Below are 22,162 nucleotides of genomic sequence, written 5' to 3' on the forward strand. Positions count from 1 at the left end.
TGCTCGTAGCGCCCGTCATTGCTGCCTATTTATCTAGCTTGGGCCATGCATTTTACAGCCCATGAACGAAGCCCAAACGCTATTCCTTTTCGGTTCTACCTCCCCTTTTGTTTTTTCTCGTTTTTCTTGCCAAGGAAGGTCCTAGTCGACCGGTCGTAGCAGTACTATGATGGAACTCCCGCTACTCTATTCGGCTCTCCGAGCCGTTCCGCCCGTGACGTCATCAACACATGTTACCTGCGCCATCAAAATTCTTCCATGCAAAAGGTTGCGAGAGCATCTGCTGAGATGCGAACGTGCGCCAGCCTGTGAATGTCATGTAGCGCAAATGAGCAGCGAGCTCGATCGTGATCACCGCAGTCCGCAGGGGGTCTCTTTGCTGTATACACATGCATACGCCCGTCAGGCCGTCACGCCGTGACTCCAGCAGTCTCCGTGTGGCATGCCGCATGCACGTCCCTGCACCCCCCCCCCCCCCCCCTCCTCTCGACCTCGGCCAGTCACATCACATGGCCGCAACAGCGGCGCGACACGTTGAGGAGGCAGACCAGATCGACGACGCTGCGCTCTCGCGCGGCTCGGGTCCGCGGTGGTTTTCCAGCTCGCGCTCTCGGACGTGCGCCGCCCGTGGCTGGCGGTGCCGGCCCGGTCGGCCGGGGCGTCTTCATCCGCCGACCAGGGGGGGTGGTCGGCGACTCGGTGGTTTGGGTGTTGGCGTATCGCCGGGCCGCGGACTACCGAGTCCTGCCCGGAGCACGCCGAACATAGTGGAGACGATGCGCGCGCCCCTGCTTTGTTCTTGTTCCACCATGGTCCATGACCATGGGGGCCGGCAAACCTGCGTTTCTTTCTACTACGGTCCAAGCCCCCCGTTACCTGTTTGGTGCAGGTGTGTAACTGACTAACTGTCTTCGAGATTACTGTCAAAGCCGTAGACAGCATTAGTGTTTTTTATCCCCTTTGTCGTCAAATGCTCGTGGAGCACTACGACTATAAAGCGCCAAGTGACGCGTGTCGTTGTACAGTACAGTGGTTGTGACGGCACTTCAGTGAAAACGTGCATGTGACCAAACTTTAGGATAACTTTATCAAGATCCTAAAATTGTCAGCTCAACATTAAATTCATTTCGTAGGAATTCTAAAAAGTAAAAAGGATGGTTGCTCAACTTTGAGTTTTGTGAAGAAAAAAATGGCAGCTATCACTCAAACTTGAGAAAGCCAACTTTCAATTCTGGTAATAAAAAATAATCTAACTAGATGTGCCTTTAAATGGTTTATGGGATGAAGCTCAGACATGCACATTGCTTGCAATGACACAACAAAGGTGCAGATTAACTACGGAAATAGGAAGAAATGTGCATTGCCTGCAACTGCTATGTAGCAGTCCTGTTAGTATCGATGGGTAGCCAACCCAGATTCGACTCTTTTCACTCTTTTCCTATCACGATTTCTTTAGATACGTAAGTGCTTCAAGTTCAAATGCTACTACCATTACCATACCAAGCAGTCGGAGCCGTTCTACCTGAATTTGACGATGCCTCATGCCTGCGCTGCACGGAGACAGCTCCAACACCACACGCAAAGCCTGCTGGCGCCAACGCCTGCACGAGGCCACGAGGCCGAGCAAGCAAGCGGACAAGGCCCCCCGCCGGCCCACCCACCTGACGGCCTCCCGTGCCCCGCGGCCCGCATCTTGCCGCCCGACCGCTCCGACACCGCTCGCCGAGCACGACGCACCGGCCTCCCCAACCCCACGACACCCTGCCACCCCCCGCCATGCCAGCCCCTCAGCCCCTGCACTGCACCACGGATATAACCCGCCGCGACGCCAAGGCCCGCCGAAACCTCGGACAAGGAAGCCAAGCGCGACACGGTCGAACACGTCGTACGGTGCCGTGTTTACGGTTAAGAGAGAGGATCAATGGCGTGCCAGCAGCTGCGTTCGACCAGTCTGCCCGTGAGACCGCACGCCCTGGTGCAGGAGCTCGAGGACGAGCTCCAGCGGCTCCGGTCCGGCGCGGCGGCGTCAGCGCCATCGCCGGCGGCGCTCGTGGGGCGGCTCGGCGACGCGTACGGCCGCATCGAGGAGCTCGTGGGGCTCCCCGGCGGCCGCGACGCGCTGTCGAGCGCGCGGTGGAGGGGCGCCGTGGAGGCGGCGCTGGACGCGTCCGTGGCGGTGCTGGACCTGTGCGAGCGTGCCCGGGACGCCGCCGCGTCCGCGAAGCAGCACGCGCGCGCGGCGCGGCGCGCGCTCCGGAGAGGGGACGCCGCGCTCGCCAGGTCCGCCGTGCGGGGCTACGTCCGCTGCCTGGCGAAGGCCGGCAAGCAGGCCGCCGGCGCGAAGAAGTTCATGAGCAAGCGCGCGCCGGCGGACGCCGAGGCGCCGGCCGCGGTGAAGGTGCTGTCGGAGGCGGTGGCGGTGACCGTGGCCGTGCTGCAGCGCGCCATGGCGTCGCTGTCCGCGCGGGCCGTGGACACGAGGAGGAGCAGGTGGTGCGCCGTGTCGAGGCTGCTGGGCGGTGAACTGTCTCGTGTCGTGTGTAGAGATTTGGACGGTGAGGATGGGGCGATGAGCGCTCAGGAGACGTTGCAGGAGCTAGAGGACAATGTCGAGGCCGTGGAGAGCGGGCTGGAGCATCTGTTCAGGCAGATAGTTCAGAGCAGAGTAGCCCTGCTCAATGTGCTTACACTGTAAACACATCGCCAAATGCGAATAGATTTTGCCATTTTGGATCACACTGTCAGGAATGTCTTCTCCGAGGCCACCTTAATTTTTCCCCCACTCTGAGCATAAGCTAGTACATTTTCATCTGTTGAATCAACACTGGATCAGACAGCGCATCGATCTCTGCTTGGTTTAACACCTGTCACATCGAATGTTTGGATACTAATTAGAAGTATTAAACATAGGCTAATTACAAAACTAATTGCACAGATGGAGTATAATTCGCGAGACGAATCTATTAAGCGTAATTAGTTCATGATTTGATAATGCGGTGCTACAATAACCATTTGCTAATGATGGATTAATTAGGCTTAATAGATTCGTCTCGCGAATTAGCATAAGGTTCTGCAATTAGTTTTATAATTAGCTCATGTTTAATCCTCCTAATTAGCATCCGAATATCCGATGTGACACTGTTAAAGTTTAGCACCTCGTATCCAAACACAATGACAACAAATAAAGAAAACCTTAAAAAAGCCGGTTCATCCCTCCCTAAAAAAAGCAGGAACCATCCGATCCTCCACGCACATGGGATGAGATCATGCCGGACGGAGTAAATCCTCGAACCAAGCACGCTGATAAGGATGGAAATTGACAAATCTAGTAGTATTCGATAGATTTCACTTCAGTTGTGGGAGAACCTATAAGACGATGATGTTGCGCTAGCATCTCCTCCTTTTTCTAAAAAAAAATTCTTAGCGCTTACTAGTTGCAGGTTACGCTAGATCGAAACTCCCAACATGTCACGCGGCGTCTTACGAACCTGCCCCCTCCCCTGGTCGCTCGTTGAGACACATTGTCGAGCAAGTTGCTTTGCGGTTGCAAGTGGTCAACACGCGCATGCAATGCAGCACACCCTGGAAGAGCACAGGCACATGCAAATCCCTTTTGGTTGAGTATGCCCGGCGGATGAGCACGGTAGCAGTAACAGCACGCTTCACCTGTGCGGCACCCCTCCAGCCTGCGCGGGCCTGAACGCGAGCAAGCAGAAGGCACCCTGTGCGAACGAGCCGTAGCCCGTAGGGCGCCGCCTCTGAGCAGACAACCGACGGGAGATGGCACGGCGGTCGGAGGCCAGCCGGCCGGCCACAGCCACGAGCCAAGCGCGCGTGCTGCGTAAGCCGGGCCGCCGGGGCTGCTGCGCCTGCGCGGCACGGGCAGCATACAAGAGCCCATTATATCCACCACGGGCTCGCTCGTTGCCAAGGTGTGCTGAGACGGGGGGCCAGATTGTCCACGCCGCGGCAGGGCTCTGATTGTTCTCGTGCTTTGACGATTAAACAAACAATCCTCCAAAAAGGTTTGGTTAAACAAAGCGACATGATCGAACATGCAGGCTGTCTTGGCGATGACTAGTTTTACACAGTAATCTAGCCACCCACATGATGCTCTTGTATACATCCAATACAACTATACATGATCGATGAACACAGAACACGGTCGTTGCGCATCTAGTGCGCGCATGATGAACCACAAATTATTTGGACATGATAATTGTCACAGCGATGATGATGAACTGATGATGATGGGAATGGTTAGCTATACCAATGGCAAAAGACAGGCTGCAACTTGCACGAGACAGTACCTGCTAGATCCACGGTGTCCACACGGACCCTGTCATCTGCAACTAGCACATGTTAGTTCGCGTTGCCGGTTATCAGAAACGTGAAGGTGTTCTTGCGTCCTCAAAGCCGAGCAGGAGCTGCAGAGGCTCAGGTCCCGCGCGTCGACGCCCTCGACCTCGCCGCCGTCGGCGAAGGACCTGCCCGCGCTGCTCCAGGACCTCGGCGACCTGCAAGAGTACGTCGAGGATATCGTCCGCCTGCCCAGCAACTGTTTAGGAACCTCATCAGAAGCAGAGTCTGCCTCCTGGACTGCGTTAGTTTGTGATGTTTGGTCATTGGTGTAGTCTTGCGACATTGTGATCTGTACTGTAAATGTCTGATGATTGACATCCAGCTTTTTAAGGATTGCCTATCATTGGTGTTCCAGCTCTAATAAAATTTTGAGGAAATTCCTTATTTCACACTGGAAGTTGAGTTCATTCCTTTTTGACACTGAAAAGTCTTTCCTTCCTAATATGACACCAACTTCTGACTTAATTCCTTATTTAACATTTCCATCACTTATGTTAGTTAAGTTATGTGAAATGATCTACAAATCACCTCCAAAAATTATGAAACTTTTTGTAGTGATCAACAAATGAATATGAACCCATATTTATTAAAAGAACACATATACCTTTACGGTTTTAAAATTAAAATTCACCAACTTAGGCTACCTTTATAAGTTCTCTAAATTTTCATGGCACCAAAAACACTTTTAAGAATTATAAGAAAATAACTAATATTTCTCACATTGGATGTGGGAACTCATTAAATTATTTCCTAGCAAAACTTATGTGGAGAATCATGAAGAACCGTAAATTTGGGAAAATTTTAAAAAACCTTGTAATTCTTTATGTAACTTATGATAGAAAATAATTTCATTAGTGCCTACATCTCATGTAAGGAATATTAGTTATTTTTCCATAACTTTTGGAAAGTGTTTTGGCACCCTAAAAATTCAAATATGCTTCAAAAGTAGTAAAATTCGATGAATTTTAATTTGAAAATGACAAAGGTACATGTAAGTGTTTAAGCAAAATGGACTCATCTTCATTTGTTCTATTATCAAAAAAAGTTTCATAAATTTTGGAGATGATTTGATGATTATTTTGTTCAACTTATGTGATAAAAGTGATGAAAATGTCGAATAAAAGATAGAACTCGGTGTAAGGACGGAAATTTTTTTAATGAATTTAGTGATCTTCTAGTGTCAAATAAGGAATTTTCTCTAAAATTTTCCCAAGCTAAACATTTGGCAGAACATGGTAAATGAAGCGAACATGCCAGCTAAAGAAAGCTCAAAAGTACAGTAGTATTATACAGAGGTCGTCGAGCCGTCGAGGCCAACCGAAGAAGGACCTGGGTCAACGAACCGCCGACTAGGCAGGCGTCCAGGGCTCCAGGCCACCAACCTTCGGGTTGGGCCCACCAACGAATACTCCACGCCGCTGGGCCACCGGGGTCGCCACCGCCCCGCAGGGAGGCTCCGCAGATAGCCCCCCCGCGGCGGCGCGGCTACCCGCACGGCCATCACCAGCAGTGAGCTGGAGGGCTCCGCCGCTCCGAGAGCGGTGCGTTGATTATACAAAGCGACATGATCGGACACGCAGGCTGCCTGCGGCAATGGCTAGATTAACGGTAATCGAGCCACCCACATGATGTTCCAGGGAAGTCACCTTCGGCTTCGGCGTACCATTTCCCTGCCAAAGAATTCAACAACTGAGCCCAGTTGATGCAGATAAGAGATAACGGCGCGTCAGTGAAGCATAACGAGGACATCAACGAGAAGCTGAGAGCGCTAATGAACTGCAACAGTGAAGCAGCGCGTGGTGTTATCAGAAACAAAATTAAAAAGCCAAGCAGACATCAAACTTCTTTACGGATCATAAACCCTGCAGCGCATAATCTGTTTGGTAATTTCGCCAAAAAAAAAAGCTAATCTGTTTGGTAACGAACTAACGATATTGGTTTCTCAAGCATGCAAACAACAAAAATATAGTTCAGCAGTTCGTGACATCACTACAGCATCCCAGGAGAATGATCTAGCACCAGACACGCCAATGCGATATGAATCGTCCATTCCTTCTGCACACTGCTCGTTTCGGCACTCAACAGTTATGGAAATACATACACGGCAAAATGGCAGGTGGAACAAATTTTACTGTACAAAAGGACCTCTCACTGCCAGTTGGGTGTAGCTGCAGTACAACACACATTCTCCGAGTTAAAACAGCATAGGAGTTAGCAACACTATAGGTGAATATATACACCGGGCTGGTCTCCAGACTAGGTCACCGGGAGAAAGAGGCAGCATAGCAGAACTCTCCTATACAAAAGAATAGCACATCGTTTAGCATGGTTCTCCTACAAGCCTGGTTATATTACAAAGGTTATCTGGCTCAAAATTGCACATCTAGCAATCTGAGCAGTGAGCACGGCAAAACCGGAGCTGTGGCAGGGGGGCAGGGGAGGAGATATGGACCCACAGGCCACGGTGCCTCAGCTCCAACATATTCACAACAGTGATACAAGCGTCGCTTTTGCCAGATTAAGATTACAGGGTACAGAATGCCGTCTGTCAGTCTCTCACCAGAGACATCAGAGGGGTCCCTCCAAATCATATCTTAAATAGGAACCGAAGGTCTTCCACAGTGAGCCGAGTCGCGTGGCCACCTGATTTGTCTTCGCCGAAAGCAGAGCTGACCATAGCTCTCTTTTCCTCCTGTTGAATGGGAACATGGATAAGCAAAATGGTAGTAAACTCTACAAGTAAAGTAATATCTGGTACCAAAGTTGGTTCCATGATATGATGACTTAATCAGAACTGGTAGAAATATAATAGCCCAGAATTGCTAAGTAGAATATAGCTGTTCAGTTCTAAGGGTAAGCAGAAAGTGCCATGGTAAACCTGAGCACAGTCGCTTGGTTTTCTCCTTGCACCGTTCTCAGCTATTTAGAGTTCTCCAAAGAGGAATAAAGCAATTGGTTTCATTCACTATCATGTTTCATTTCTTAGCCATCACAATGCAACGCGACAAGCTAGACATGATTCGAGCACCCATCAAATAATTTTCTCACAAATCGGATTGGACAACCAACTAAACAATAAGATTTGTCATAAGTCAAACATTTTTGCTGACTATCATCAATAGCAAAAAAAATCATAAAAATGACAACATAGAAATGATGTTAGTAGATTCATTGTGAAAACAACTATATATTAAATAATTTCTTATATCAGTGACAATGTCGATGTCCGAAAGTGCTTACACTCATGGACGGAGGGAGTATTTGCATGATTAAATAGCATCTGATTCTATTACATAATTCTCATACTCTAAACAAAACTATAATAACAACAATAGTTAGGTGCATGACCCATAAGTAATTAAAAATCCATCTCAGCAAACTTTCAGAATAATTACCTGCAGAGCTAAAATACGATCTTCCACTGTATCTTTGACAGTCAAGCGTGATACAGTAACAGGACGAGTCTGCCCAATTCTATGTGCTCTATCCACTGCCTGGTCCTCAGCATAAGGGTTCCACCAGAGATCAAGGAGAATTACGTGGCAAGCAGCAACCATGTTGAGACCAAGATTACCTGCTTTCAGTGACATAATCATAACCCTGACCTGGAGAAAAGAGGGAAAAAAATGGGGTCCTTCTCAGTACAGATATTGACTGAATGTCAGCAAATGTAAAAGAAATAAGGCATGAAAGAAACAAACAGAACAGAACTACCTCTGGGTCAGTGTTAAAATCCTTCACTGCTTTATCTCTTGAGTTGAGAGACATGGTTCCATCTAGTCTCCTATACTGTATAAGATTGGTATTCAGTGAAAGCTCCAGCAAATCCAACATGCCAGTCCACTGAGAGAAGACAATGGCTTTCACTGGGGCTACTCGACTTCGATTTGATTCCATAGTATCACTTTCAGTAAGGGCATCTCTGATGATGATATTATTTAGTATATCAATGGCTGCTTGTATCTTGGAGGAGATGTAGCTGCTTTGACTGATTGCAGGTGACTCGTTATCTGCTGATGAACTTGCTCCTGCAGAACTAGATTTGCTAGAGATGCAAATCCTTAGTGCACCTGATGAAAATAATGATTCAAGACTTAATGTTTTACTGCAATTAGGGGCAGGACACATATTCTCATCAGTCGTTATCCGTTCATGTATACATTGATAGCAGAAAACATGACCACAAATCGTCACAACAGCGTCCTCAGGTGTGTCCTGCAAAAAACATAATTTGGTTGCAGGCATTAAAAATGAGATAAAAGGACCTTCAAGTGCAACATAGTTTTTTTTTTAAAAAAATGAAAACTTGAACAAAACCGGTGGTTGCAATAGCACGCGTACACAGAAAACGAGAAAGATCTTGACTAAATGTGTGCTACCCGGCCCCATCATCCTAGGTAATGTTAGACCTGGACACCAAATTTTGAGTACAGTCCAGCGTATGTGTGTTTTAGCCAGTTCAGGTGCTCGTCATGTTATTGATTCATGTCCAATGATGCATACTTTTAAAGCGAACCATTAGTTGAGGTTAGGATGGATTACATTCATTAAAAAGGTGGCTTCACTTGAAATGCAGTTCTAAGATTTTATATGTAGGTGTAGACCCAAGTTCAACTGTGCAATTCTCTCAACAAAATTATGAGCATACATCATGTTTAAAATGTAAAGCTACAAATATTTATGCAAAAGTATGCTCATATGTGCACTGTAAAAATAGGATGACAGATAAGCCTCTTTTGCGAAAGCATATATGAACTTATTTTGCACAATTGGATATTTGAATCTCTTTTAAAACTTTAAAAGTAAACAAGTATACATATCCAAAATTAGGTGGAGCTAATGTAGAGAAACTATATTTGGGGACCAGACTCATTCAGTAGTACACAAAATTTGTATGATTACACCCAAAACAGGTGAACATCCATAAAGTGGTGAGAGATCAGTTTGCTTACACTGCATAAGGTACAAAGCGCAGATCCCACTTCAACTTTTGCAAGCAAATCTATCACCACTTCCTTAGGAAGTTTCTTTGCCATTTCTATAGAACCATCACCTCCATATTCTGACTGATTACCCTTCACAAGAAGAGGATGATCACAGGCTTGCCGAAGCCGTAACAACATTAAAAGTATGTTTGCATAGTTTTGTTTGAGTGTCCCAGCCGCAGCGAATGCCTGAAATGGGCAGGCAGTACATCAGTATCTAGACATTTGCTTTCAATATTCCCAATCACCAAAATGAGATGCAAATATTTAACTACTAACCAAAATAAAATCCACCTCAAAACTACTACACTTTACATCTTTATATCTACATTAACAGATGGAATAAGTAGGATTAAGTATAAAGGAAGCATGAATTCATATGGTAACTCAAATAAATGTGGAACATGTGTGAACCATAGGACAAGGAATAACCAACAGGATTTGAGAGGAAGTAGCAGCACTAAATCCAGAAAACAAGAAGACAAAGGAAGTCGAATTCGAGGATTTAACCAACCTTGAACTGTTGCCGAGAACGTTCTTCCAGCATCAAATAGAAAGACCGCTCCTCATGTGAGAAATCTACTTTATTCATATTAATCGTCTTTGGAGGTAAGTTTATGATTGGTACTCCATTAATCAGAGTTTCTATATGAAAAAAGATATCATCCAATCATCAATAGAGATTTTAACCAAATGGAAGATATAACCAAGTCCACATGCACTCAACAAAAAGGAGTTATTACATAACAAATGAACACAGATGAGTAGAGAAGAAAAGATGACGATGACAATGCCTTTCAGTTCCAAGAAAGTTGGGGTCGGCTAGAGAAAAGGCAACGGTGCCCAATAAAATAGCAAGGAAAGATAACACAGTTCTATAATACTTAAAGAACAAGAAACAGGATAGCTTTCTGCTCTCTTCACCTCAGTTAAGGAGCTTAAAGGCGTAGTTTTAGTGTTTTTGGTTTTCCAATGCTCGTATTCTAAACAAAATTATCTGGAAAAACATGCTGAAACAGAATGTTACCGAAGACACATGTAACCACATGCAGAAACAAATTTCAATAAACCTCTTCACATGTTCCGTAGCAATAAACAATGCTATGAGCAGCAGTAAAAAATAGCATCTAAGTGCAGTGATATAAACTAAATTAATATACATAGCTTAAAAATAGAGCTGAAGATAGGTACATGCAGTAAAAATACATTTATCACCTTTTGTACGGCGCAGGAGAACTACCCTCAACACAGCTTGAAGTTTCTTATACCCAAGAACTGGATCTCTGGCAATTGGGTGCTTTATCATTGTGCAAAATGAGTTAAATGTGGAATATGGATCATATTTCAAGAAACGGAAATAGCTGAACAGTTCATCAATTGCATTTTGTATAGGTGTTCCTGATAAGCACCATCTCCTTTTTGCTCTTAGCCCACAACAGGCTCTAGCCACTATAGTTCGGTAGTTTTTTATTGTCTGAGCTTCATCAAGCACAACCCTAAACCACCGTACCCTTGCAATTGGGCCACTGTCAAGGTCAAAGTCTGAGTCCCTAAGTTTCTTCTTCTTCTTCTTAGACTTGCTGTTTGCATTTGATGGTGGTTTTCTTTTATTGCTAGCTGAAGGTTCTTCACTGTTCTTTTGATCTCCGTCATCATCAGCGATCTGTTTAGGTACTTCATTGGCCACAATTGTATATGTGGTCACAACCACATCATATTTTGCCAGCTCACTTGGATCTTTGGTCCTCAAACCACCATGGTAGACTAAAACAGATAATTTAGCACTTTCACTAACCTTGTCTGTCAATTCATTAGCCCACTGCTTAAGAACGCTAGCAGGGCATACTACAAGAGTACCTGCAGTTGGCCTTGTCATGGACCGCGTGGTGGATACGGATGATGTGCATGCTTTAGCTTTCCTTTTGCGTTCAGTTTTGCTTGCGGCCATTTTATCCGGAACATTATTTGGTTGACTCACACATGGCTCAACACTGCTAGTGCCAGCAGCTGTTGACGATGAACTAGCCCCTTGGTCATTCTTGGGTTCGTTGTTCACAGTTTGTTCCCCTTCATCATCTTCATCAAGATTTAGTGCTTCAGATTTCAAGCGATCTGAATCAACAGACATGAACTTAGACTGATGATTCCTCTCCTTTTGTATAAGAGCAATTGTAGACACAGTCTTCCCAAGGCCCTGTTACATGACAACTGTTTTCCTGTTAGAATAGAAAATACGCTAAGGAATAAATTTCTTCGGAACAACTTTGGAAATCAGAAACAACCTGGTCATCTGCAAGAATCCCACCAGCACAATGTGAGCTATTCTCCTTTGAAACCATCCAAGCTAATGCCATTTTCTTTCAAGCAATAAAGATGTGTAAGGAACATGATATCCAGAATATATGAAAGTGGCAAATAATAGAAAGTTTGACAAGATTCATATACCTGATGCTTAAGAAGAGATACTGTTAGCACTCCCTCAGGCAGATCATCTTCCCTTTTTTCCCGACTAATATGCTGCATAATATATTTTGAAAAGCAATGTCATTCACAAAGTAGAGTCAAACTGCTAGCCAAAGCAGCTTTACTTAAGGGTATAATTCCTACTGGGAAAACATACCATGATTTGAGCAAGAATTACGTAAACAAAATTTCTTAATTACGAAAGGTAAAAAATATGCATGCCTTCTTCAACAGTTAAATTGGGCACTTGTATTTACTGAATGTGATGGAATACTTCAAACTAGATTTTTAAATGCCAATCATAACGGCTATGATGTTTATAAAACAATTCTGATTAAAATAAGTAATATGTACCATCAGCTTTACAGAATCTGACTTCATTGGTTAAAGTATAATGCCACCAATTCCAATTATTCTTTTCTATCAAAGAACTGGTGAAAAGGTGGAGGTCGAACTTGTTTTTTGTTAAAGTACGAATCAGAAAATAATTTGAGGAGCAAAATGAGAACCTCAGAAGATAGACACATTGCATGTACAAACTTTCAGGCATTTGCATTGCTTATCACAAATAGCAATCTTGTTTGGTAAAATCACTTCCATATATTTTTGGTGTTTAGTCATATTTCTCTAAACAGTGTTGTAACAGGAGATATTGTTCCATTTCCAATAGCAGAAAATATGGCAAAGTCACATAAAAGAAAATAGGAAAGGATCAACCATTAGACAATAAAATTTGTTAAGCAGTAGTCTGATCTGCTAAAAAACATGCTAGATTTTTCACAACTCCTCTTTCTGTTCAAAGAAGTAAACATTCAAAGAATTTAAAGCATTTTACTGATGCCACAACATAACAAATAGCCAATAAAAAATGACAGATAAGTATTTGCGTGTATATTCAAATTCATAAGGTTTGAAAATCCATTTTGATTATTTGAAAGAAGTGCTTTAAACAACACTGGTACTTGTAAGCACAAGGTAACTATATGTGATTCTTTCTGTCTATATCCAGTAGAAACTATTTATAGAGTATCCTTTTAAGTGAAGAGGGAAAATACCTAGTAGACGAATAACAAGTAGTGCCTATCACCCACTGATTTATCAAGTCAAGTCATGTCAATCACAAAGTGTAGAGAGTATTGATAGTTGTATTGTACAAAAATTGCCAGCTGAGCGCAATAGAGATTGCGTGGAATAATAGATGAGAGCAATAGAGATTGCGTGGAATAATAGATTGATTAGGGTATACAAGATGTACAAATAGGGCATCCTTTGGGAGAGATTTATAGAATCATAACCAATCAAGGGATATCCTACCTATCCTAATCTATCTAGGCACGGCAGGGAGCCGCCCTCGGCCTTGGCGTGATACACACCAGGCCCATACACGCACATAGCACATACATTTCTAACACGCCCCCGCAGTCTGATCGTCGGCAGCTTGAACGTTCAGACTGGACCTGAACTCCGTGAACACCGAAGAAGGCAGGCCTTTGGTGAAGATGTTGGCGTACTGAGAGCTCGTCGGAACATGAAGAACACAGACATTTCCGGTGGCAATGCGCTCACGAACAAAGTGTAGGTCAATCTCCACATGTTTGGTGCGCTGATGCTGAACGGGGGTTCGAAGACATGTAGATAGTGCTAATGTTATCACAATAAACCAGGACGGTGCGATGCAGAGGAACATGCAGCTCAACAATAAGTTGGCGCAACCAAGAAACCTCGGCAATGGCATTGGCAACCGCCTGATACTCAACCTCGGCACTCGAGCGAGAGACTGCATTCTGACGCTTGGAGGACCAGGAGATCAAATTGTCACCCAAAAACACGGCATAGCGTGAAGTGGATTTGCGAGTGTTCGGGCAGCCAGCCCAATCAGCATCGGAATAAACAATCAGATCAGACTGAGTCAATGGTCGCAGAAGCAAGCCCAGGTTAAGAGTTCCACGGACATACCGAAGAATGCGCTTCAAAGCAGCAAGATGCGGTTCTCGCAGGTCATGCATATGGAGGCAAACCTGCTGAACAGCTAGGCAATGTCTGGACGTGTGAAGGTGAGGTACTGTGAAGAACCAGCAAGACTCCGAAAATCAGTGCCATTGACAAGTGGAGCACCTTCAGCAGCAGACATCTTCGGATTAGTATCAACCGAGGTGGAACAAGGCTTCCAATTGGTCATACCAGCACGATCCAGAATTTCCAGCATAAACTGGCGCTGGGACAACAGAAGACCATCACTAGAGCGCTGCACATGCATACCTAGAAAATGATGAAGCTCACCAAGATCCTTCATGGAGAATTCCCGCTGCAAGGCATCAGTAGTGCGGCGAAGCAGAGGTGTCGAAGACGCCGTGAGAACTATGTCATCCACATAAAGGAGGAGATAGACAGTGTCGTCACCGCGATGATACACAAAGAGAGAAGTGTCAGTCTTCGCCTCCACAAAACCAAGCTGCAACAAGTGTGTGGCGAAACGGCTGTACCAAGCTCAGGGTGCCTACTTAAGTCCATAAAGAGATTGATTGACACACATGATCAGGGCGAGCAGGATCCTCAAAACCAGCAGGCTGAGCACAATAAACTGTCTCTAACAAAGAAAGGCATTCTTCACATCCAACTAATGAATCAGCCAGCTGTGAGAGAGAGCCAAGGAGAGCACTGTGCGGACAGTGGCGGGCTTCACAACTGGACTGAAAGTCTCAGAGAAGTCAATCCCTGGGCGCTGGGTAAACCCTCGCAGCACCCAACGCGCCTTGTAGCGTTCCAGAGAACCATCTGCCTTGAACTTGTTCTTAAAGACCCATTTGCCGGTCACAACATTGGCTCGAGTAGGACGGGGAATGAGATCCCACATATTGTTGGCCAAGAGCGCATCAAATTCCTCCTGCATAGCCCGGCGCCAATTAGGATCAGCAAGGCCGCTCCAGTAGGTGCGAGTAAGCGGCGACAACGGGGTGGAGTGAAACAGCGCCGGCAAACGAAATCCCAGCTTCCCGCGCGTGGTAATGACATGCTAATTTGTCACAAGACGCACGGGAAGAGCACCACAAGGGAGGGGAGCCGGAGCAAGAGCCTGCGGGCCTCGGGGTGACATTCAGATCGGAGCATGGACAGGCCGGCGGGAGTAGACCTGGAGAGGCCAGCCGGAGCCGACGGGCCACCCTCGCTGGTCAACAATGCCGGCAAGGGCAGTAGGGCTGCCAACAGCGCCGCTGGAGGGGCAGTGGCCAGCCGAGGCTGAAGACGTGTTTCCTGCAGCAATAGCCGAAAGAATGCCGGGCAGGGTGCCAAGGGCCGGCGAGGCCAGGCACAGCGAGACCGGGAGAGATGACAGGAGGTGTGCCGGTGAGGGCATCGTCAAGGCCGGCTGGGAGCTGGAGAGTGCAGCCGGTGTTGACACCGAGCGGCTGCAGGGCAGCGCCCAGCGGTGGAGTGGAGGCCACCGAATAAGAAGCCGCTGCACGTGGCAGTGCGGGGGCGCCGGGCGAAGGAACAGCCGCACGTGGCAGTGCAGGCGCGCCTAGGGTGAACTTGCAGGTGACAGAAGAGGTACTGCACCAATAGGTGCTGGCACCACATTAGTAGGCTCCAATAAGAACTCAAACTCCTCAGAAGTGGGTGGCAATGGCTGCTGGGAAAAGGGAAACGAAGTCTCGTCGAAGACCACATGCCGAGAGATGATGACTCGATTGGAGGAGAGATCAAGACAGCGGTAACCTTTATGAGCAGAATAGCCAAGGAAGACGCACAAAGTGGAACAAGGAGCAAGTTTGTGGGCTGTAGTAGCGGAAAGATTAGGATAACATGTGCAACCAAAAACACGAAGGTGATCATAGGAAGGCTGGGTGCCAAACAAAGCATGTGTGGCGTGGAGGAGCCAAGTGTTTTGGTGGGCAAGATGTTAAGCAGATGTGTGGCAGTATGCAGCGACTCAACCCATTAAGGGGACGTACTAGCTTGGAACAGGAGAGAGCGAACAACATTGTTGACGCTCCGAATCATGCGCTCGGCTCGGCCGTTCTGGGACGAGGTGTATGGGCAGGACATGCGCATGTGGACGCCGTGAGTGAGGAAGAAAGTGCGGGTACTAGAGTTGTCAAACTCGCGGCCATTGTCGCACTGAACAGCCTTCATAGTGGCGCCAAATTGAGTACGCACATAGGAGAAAAAGTTAGTCAAAGTCGCAAACGTGTCGAATTTTAGGTGTATGGGAAACGTTCACAAGTAACGGGAGCAGTCATCAAGAACGAGCAAATGGTATTTGTATCCAGAGACACTAAGAACAGGAGACGTTCACAAATCACAGTGTATGAGATCAAAATTGCTAGACGCTCGAGACGTTGATGACTGAAAAGGGAGACGAGTATGACGCCCTAACTGGCACACATGACAAATAGGACTGAGTTCTTTTTACAAAAAGGAACTGCAGAAGCGACTTTGGACAACTTCATGACTAGGATGACCAAGACGACGATGCCACACCGACGGGGTGGAGATGGTGGCGAGGGCGTGAGCAGTAGGGAGGCGCAAGGGGTACAGCAGCCCAAAGCTATTGCACCTGACGATCATCCTCAGATCCTTCACAGAACAGCCAGCGGGATCAAATTCAACAGAACAATTGTTATCTGAGGTAAACTGGCGAACAGAAATAAGATTCTTAATAAGCTTAGGTGAAACTAGAATGTTATTAAGAGATAGTGGACCAGGAAGGTGTGCTGCGCTAGTAGCCGTGACGGGAAGCAAGGAGGCGTCATCGACAACAATGGATGAAGGAAAAGGATATTGCGGGTAAGATGAATATGAAAGAGTACCAGCATCTAAGTCATGTGTGAGGTGGCACTGAGTCGAGAAACCAGTCGTTCGCCTGCGGCTGGTTGAACGTCATGGTGCTAAATGCCGAGGCCAGGGACTGTTGATCCTAGGAGGAAGGCAAGCCCGTCATGGGGTTGTAGAAACCTAGAGGAACCTATGGCGCCTACTGGCCCATGAGCGACGCCTGCAGGCCGTGCTGGTGCGCCTGCTGCTGGGCGTACAGGGCCTGCTGCTGAGCGAGGAAGGCCTGCTACTGCGCCAAAAGAGCTTGCTGAGGAGGCGCGGCGGGCTAGAGGGGGGCGGTGGGCTGCTGCCGTGGACCCGGGTACATCTGGATTGTACCCATCCACGGGTTCCAGAAGGAGGGCAAGAGATCGCCGGCCTCCTGTGCCGCACCTGGAGCAAGAGCCTAGGCGTTGGGGTTGTGGCCGGCAGGGGCCTTGCCACCGCCGCCCTGGCGCGGCTGGCCACTACGCTTGCCCCGCTTCTGCTTGGAGGAGGTGCTGCTGGAGGACTCGGAGTTCCCTCCCTTGCCGCCCCTAGAGTTGTTGCTGGTCCGACTAGCAGATTGGTGGGAGGAGCCAAGGGCACACGAGGATGAGGAGGAGAGCCCGGGGCTGGTGCCGGTAAGGAGCGCCGTAGACGGAGTCAAAGTAGGATTCGCCATCGTGAGCTCCTCAAGGAGCAAGTCATCGCGAGCCTCCAGGAAGGTGCGGAGAGGCCGGCTGCAGCTAATATCGTGGCCGACGGCGGCAAACTTCTCGTTGAGCCCACGGATGATGTTGAGGATGAGGGTGCGGTCGGAGACCTGCTCGCCAAGATCACCGAGGGCATCAGCCATGCCCTTGAAGCGCCTGCAATAATCCGTGATGGACAGATCACCTTGGACGAAGTTGTGGAACTAGGCGTCGAGGTAGAGGTCCCGTGTCTCCCGGTTGCCGAGAAACTGGGTCTCGATGGCAAGCCAGGTGGCACGGGCGGTGGCGCCGCACTCACCACGCTCCATGACGACGTCGACCAGGTCATTGGCGATGGTGCCGTAGAGCCAAGACCGGACGACGCAGTCCATGTGCCCACAATCTGGACAGGCCAGAGCAAGCACGTCGCGAAGCACATGGTCCTGCAGGGAGTACTTGCCGACGGTGAGGAGGAACTGCTCGCGCCACTGTGTGTAGTTGCCGGAAGTGATGTCGTGATGTCGAGGACGACGAGGATGAGACTCCGGATATTCTGCACAGCAACGGCTTGGGCGTGCAGATTAAAGACAGCAGCAGCTTCGTGCAAGAGCATGGCTTGATGGGCGTCGTTGGGCGCCTGATCAGAGATGGCAGAGGTGTCGGCGGCGACGGCCTCCTCCTCAGAGTCGGGCAGGGCGCCCTTGCGCTCCTCGGCGGCGCGCGCCAGGGCATCACGGAGGCAAGCAACAACAACATCGCGCTCCTACGCAGCGGCGGCGGCCTCTTCCTCAGCCTTGACGGCGCGGGCGAGGGCAGCGACACGCGCAGATTTCGCGCCTCGTGCTCTTCTTCAGCGCGTTTGGCGACCTCGGCCTCCGCGCCGTCGCGCTTGGCGTTGGCGGCGGATGTCTCGGCGGGGGCGGGTGGCACGGTGCCGGCCATGGGTGCAGCATGAAGTACGCGCGCGGGGTTAGCAGCATCGGCTAGGGCGTGCTGGGTTGGGCGCGAAGAGATCGCGTAGGGAGCAGCACCGGCGGCGGCGCGCTAGGTTGCGGAAGCAAGAATGGGAGAGATCCGGACTCGTGATACCATGAGAGCAATAGAGATTGCGTGGAATAATAGATTGATTAGGGTATACAAGATGTACAAATATATAGGCAGCACTTGGGAGAGGTTTATAGAATCATAACCAATCAAAGGATATCCTGCCTATCCTAATCTATCTAGGCACGGCAGGGAGCCAGCCTGGGCCTTGGCGTGATACACACCAGGCCCATACACGCACATAGCACATACATATCTAACACCAGCAATACAATTCGAAAAAGGAAGATATTTATAATTCAATTGTATAGACACTGGTACTGGAGCAGCTATTATCTGGGCAGGAAGCAAGCAGCATTTACAAATCAATGGACCAAAGATGCTATACCTGCAGGGCTTCTTGATATACTGCTCTCTCATCAGAATCTAAAAACCTATTTTCTGGATTCAGGCGACCTTGTGCACCAAAGCCGTTAAGTTCACTGTTATTAGAATTGTTGACACCAAATGATGAAGGAAGTACCCTATGTGAGCTAGGACCTCCATAAACAATAACATCATCTGTCAATAACTCAATATTAAATGAGGATAAACATTAATCTTACTACAGAGCCATTAAGTAGAATAATTTGAGGCTAGCTGTATGTACCATCATCATTCTCTTTCTGGGTACTAATCGCATTAAAGCTTCCTATTGCCATCCTTGAAGATGAAGGATGCTCATTTCCATTGGTCGTGTTTGTTCCCATTCTGTTTTCACCCAAACTTTGTGAGTTTCTATCGGTAAAAAGTGGTGGGAGCTTGCGTGTCGTACTAGCAACATCTGGATGCACAGATTTTGATGTGTTCCCATTAGAAAAAGATGGAAGAACCCTCTTGTTATTGTCATTTGCAGCTACTGTAGAACTGTCGTGCTTTACCCCTACACTGTCAACTCTGTTCGAAGCAGAAAGGCCCCTTGCAGAATCATGGCGTACAGCCGTATAAGAACTTGGATGCGGATGGATCATGTCCCCTGAACCAAATGTATAACGAGCACTCTCTGTAGGTCTACCATTTGTAAAGGATGGTGGCAGAGTCCTGTATTGCCCATTATTATTGTGGATATGCCTTGAAGAAGACGGGGCAGGAGCGCTCCTCTGCCAATCCTCATCCTCAAAACTGATTGGACGCCCTTCACCATTTTGACCAAATCTTGTTCTTGTAGAAGCTGGCTGCTGGTCAGAATCTTCATCACTATCCGAAATCAAGTCAATAATATTGTCACCGTTCATATTGCCAGCTAGCATGTGCGCAGTATAAGTGTTCTCAGGATTTCTTGTTCTTAACATGTTAACCTGCCTGAACAGATGGTTTGATTTCTAACTTGACATATTCAGCACCACTTCCTGAGTTTTGCGGATGATTGGCATGCTAAAAGAGGCTCTTCACTATGATCATCAACCTGTAAGCAGATCATATTTTTTTTAGAGCTGAGTAAATAACAAGTTTTCACAGAATAAAAAAGAAATAACAGCATGCAAGCTTTATCCATGATAATAAGGAAGAAAAGGTTTTCTTTCTGAAAATTAGGAAGACTCAATCACCAAAATTAACCTACAGTTTTAAGGATGGCGCTCACCTCAACACTCTACGTCATTCTAGAAGGCTATGCTAATGCAGACTAAGTTTAGCAAAATGTGCTTGCCCAATCAACGCCCACTAAGGAATAGCATGAGTGGCAGCTCGGAACAACGAGTAACCACTTCCTTTGGGGATCGTCCTCTTTCAGTTTCTAGATGTGATTCAAGAATCTGATAATGTTTTACCCAAAAAGACATTTTGATTATGAACTTTGCTTTCGTGCAAACTCTCGTGACAGTTTGGTTCCTACTATAAAACTTATGCATTATGCCCTTGGTTCTTATCTGAGATGATTTTTTGCATTGACTAAAGTTTATTTGCAACTGAATTTAAGTCTACAGGACAGATGAACTACACTTGTAAATCATATGGCCACACACCATCAATCCATCATCTGGTGAAACCAACAGAAGGGGCAATGGGGCATCTGTCATTTCTCGCTAATGAGTCATGAACTCAGCACAAGGTCAACCAATCAGGCATGTGAGGCACGCCCTGAATCCACAAAAATTTCCCTGAACCGCCACAGCACAGAGGACCTCAGTTGATTTGAATCCCATTTTTTTTTGGGAAAACATATGGCAGCCTGCACACGTACCGCTACTGTAAAAGATAGAAACCATAGAGTAGTGTGAATAGATACTCAGGTTGCAGGCGGGGTAGGTTCTTAAACAAGCCCACTTAGCCGCCACGCAAAATCAGCTTTTCTGGCCGATGCGTCCCAGCTGCAAGTTTATTGCGGGCCAATATTACGCTGTCAAACCCAGTGGACAGGAGCACCAAATGCAAGAACCCGCAAGAAACCTAGTGCTACTACAGCCACCATCGTCACCCTCCGATCGCATCTCCTCCTCTCACAGCGGAGTGGGGAAGGTGCGCCACCATCTTCTCCTCATGCGGCAGAGTGGGGAAGGGGTGCCGCTGTTGGCATCCTCCGCCCGTCATATCCTAACACCCAGTCCAGTGGATTCACCCAATTTGCGGCTTGATTCGGTTATGCTCTCCTTCCTCCGCGTGCCGCGCAAGATCAGCATTGCTTGCCACCATAGGACTTACTGGTAGATGATTAAGTCATGGATGAAGTATGTTTTACAAAAAAAAAAAGAACTGGGATCCAAATCATTTGAGCCCCTGTGCCCCACGTGCTGCGGTGAGGTGGAAAATTTATGCAGGTTTGGAGTGTGCCACTGTGCCTCACATGCCCCGTCGTGCAGGGCTCTCCCACTGCAAGAATTGATCTGGTTCCGCGTTTGTGGGATCTGCCCCACGTGCTGTGGTGAGGCGGAAAATTTATGCAGGTTTGGAGTGTGCCACTGTGCCTCACATGCCCGGTCATGCAGGGGTCTCCCACTGCAAGAATTGATCTGGTTCCGCGTTTGTGGGTGGTTCCTCCTGGTTGTTGAATGGGCCACCTATTTAATCCAATCCAATTTTGGCGTAGGATTCCTCTGAGTGCATGCCGCATTAGCCGAAATGACAGTTGCCCTAACGTGTATGTGCGAAAAGGCAAACTTGCCCCATTTGATGGTTTCACCAGATAATGGTGCGTGGGTGTATGATTTACATGTCCCTTGAATTTCATAATTGTTTCTTAGAGCGATAGATCTTAGAAGTTAGAACACATAATGGCCAGTTATGTTAGAGCAGATATTGTCAGTACTACTCAGTGCAGTGTGCAGACTTTAATAAAATTTCACGAGTGGAAATCGAAGTTCGACACTAAATCAAAGGAAATCATATGGCAAGAAGAAAGTTTGGGGCTATGTGGAAGCAAAATAAACGCATGTGCGTGTGCAAGGGAGAGAAGAAGGGGATTAATCAGCGGGAAGGGGGAGAGGGAGAATGGCAAGCGGCTGCAGAAGCTACCTGCGTTCTAGTGCCTACGAGGCAGGAGATGGGGGTCGTCCGCCTACTGTGCTTGGATGGGACATGGGAGGAGGTAGTGGGCAGCGGAGGCAGCCTGTGACGACCACCACAGAATCCATCAGATCCATACAGCAAAGAGGGGGAGGGGTCGACTCGCTCGAGGTAGGGCTCGGGGCGTGCATTTACCTCGGTGTACAGACAGCTGCGGATGGAGGAAACGACGGCCGGAGGTTGGGAGCGTCCGGGTTCGGCGGCTTCGGAGCTCGTCGGCGGCCGACGGCGTGGGCTCGCTCGAGGAAACCCTGGCTGCGCCGCCGTGGGGGTTCGTCG

At 47.7% G+C, this 22,162-nt stretch overlaps 2 protein-coding genes and 1 pseudogene across 4 annotated transcripts; 1 reads left to right on the plus strand and 2 right to left on the minus strand.

Annotated features, from left to right (window-relative positions):
• Window positions 1–1,807: 1,807 nt before the first annotated feature.
• Window positions 1,808–2,772, plus strand: LOC140222007 (uncharacterized). The gene has a single exon (XM_072291976.1). It carries the CDS (start codon window positions 1,922–1,924, stop codon window positions 2,693–2,695), a length of 774 nt encoding a protein of 257 aa, XP_072148077.1. The 5' UTR covers window positions 1,808–1,921; the 3' UTR covers window positions 2,696–2,772.
• A 3,621-nt stretch (window positions 2,773–6,393) lies between these two features.
• On the minus strand, window positions 6,394–22,156 carry LOC117842167 (helicase-like transcription factor CHR28). 3 transcript variants are annotated; one of them, XM_034722535.2, is made up of 12 exons: window positions 22,019–22,153; window positions 21,833–21,926; window positions 18,993–19,787; window positions 18,732–18,883; window positions 11,793–11,864; window positions 11,630–11,704; window positions 10,563–11,541; window positions 9,862–9,992; window positions 9,315–9,536; window positions 8,077–8,577; window positions 7,758–7,967; window positions 6,394–7,054 (listed from the first exon to the last, which is right to left on the minus strand). In XM_034722535.2, exons 3-12 carry the CDS (start codon window positions 19,672–19,674, stop codon window positions 6,950–6,952), a joined length of 3,129 nt encoding a protein of 1,042 aa, XP_034578426.1. In that variant the 5' UTR covers window positions 19,675–19,787; window positions 21,833–21,926; window positions 22,019–22,153; the 3' UTR covers window positions 6,394–6,949. The 3 variants fall into 3 exon arrangements, with proteins under 3 accessions (XP_034578426.1, XP_034578424.1, XP_034578425.1); XM_034722533.2 differs by having other exon boundaries at window positions 18,732–18,904; XM_034722534.2 differs by lacking the exon at window positions 21,833–21,926 and having other exon boundaries at window positions 18,732–18,904; window positions 22,019–22,156.
• Window positions 11,871–18,241, minus strand: LOC140221762 (uncharacterized; annotated as a pseudogene).
• Window positions 22,157–22,162: the final 6 nt, after the last annotated feature.

The sequence above is a fragment of the Setaria viridis genome, chromosome 2 (genome assembly GCF_005286985.2).
Source record: "Setaria viridis chromosome 2, Setaria_viridis_v4.0, whole genome shotgun sequence".
Lineage (NCBI taxonomy): Eukaryota > Viridiplantae > Streptophyta > Magnoliopsida > Poales > Poaceae > Setaria > Setaria viridis.

What these genes read in the sequence shown, in the direction of transcription:
- LOC140222007 (XM_072291976.1), top strand. Translation starts at nt 1,922, where the DNA reads ATGGCGTGCCAGCAGCTGCGTTCGACCAGTCTGCCCGTGAGACCGCAC.
- LOC117842167 (XM_034722534.2), bottom strand. Translation starts at nt 19,674, where the DNA reads ATGTTAAGAACAAGAAATCCTGAGAACACTTATACTGCGCACATGCTA. An exon ending in CCAGAAAGAGAATGATGATG is followed by an intron (nt 18,905 to 18,992) that starts GTACATACAGCT and finishes AGTTATTGACAG; the next exon opens with ATGATGTTATTGTTTATGGA. An exon ending in TCTCCTGCGCCGTACAAAAG is followed by an intron (nt 9,993 to 10,562) that starts GTGATAAATGTA and finishes TTTTTCATATAG; the next exon opens with AAACTCTGATTAATGGAGTA.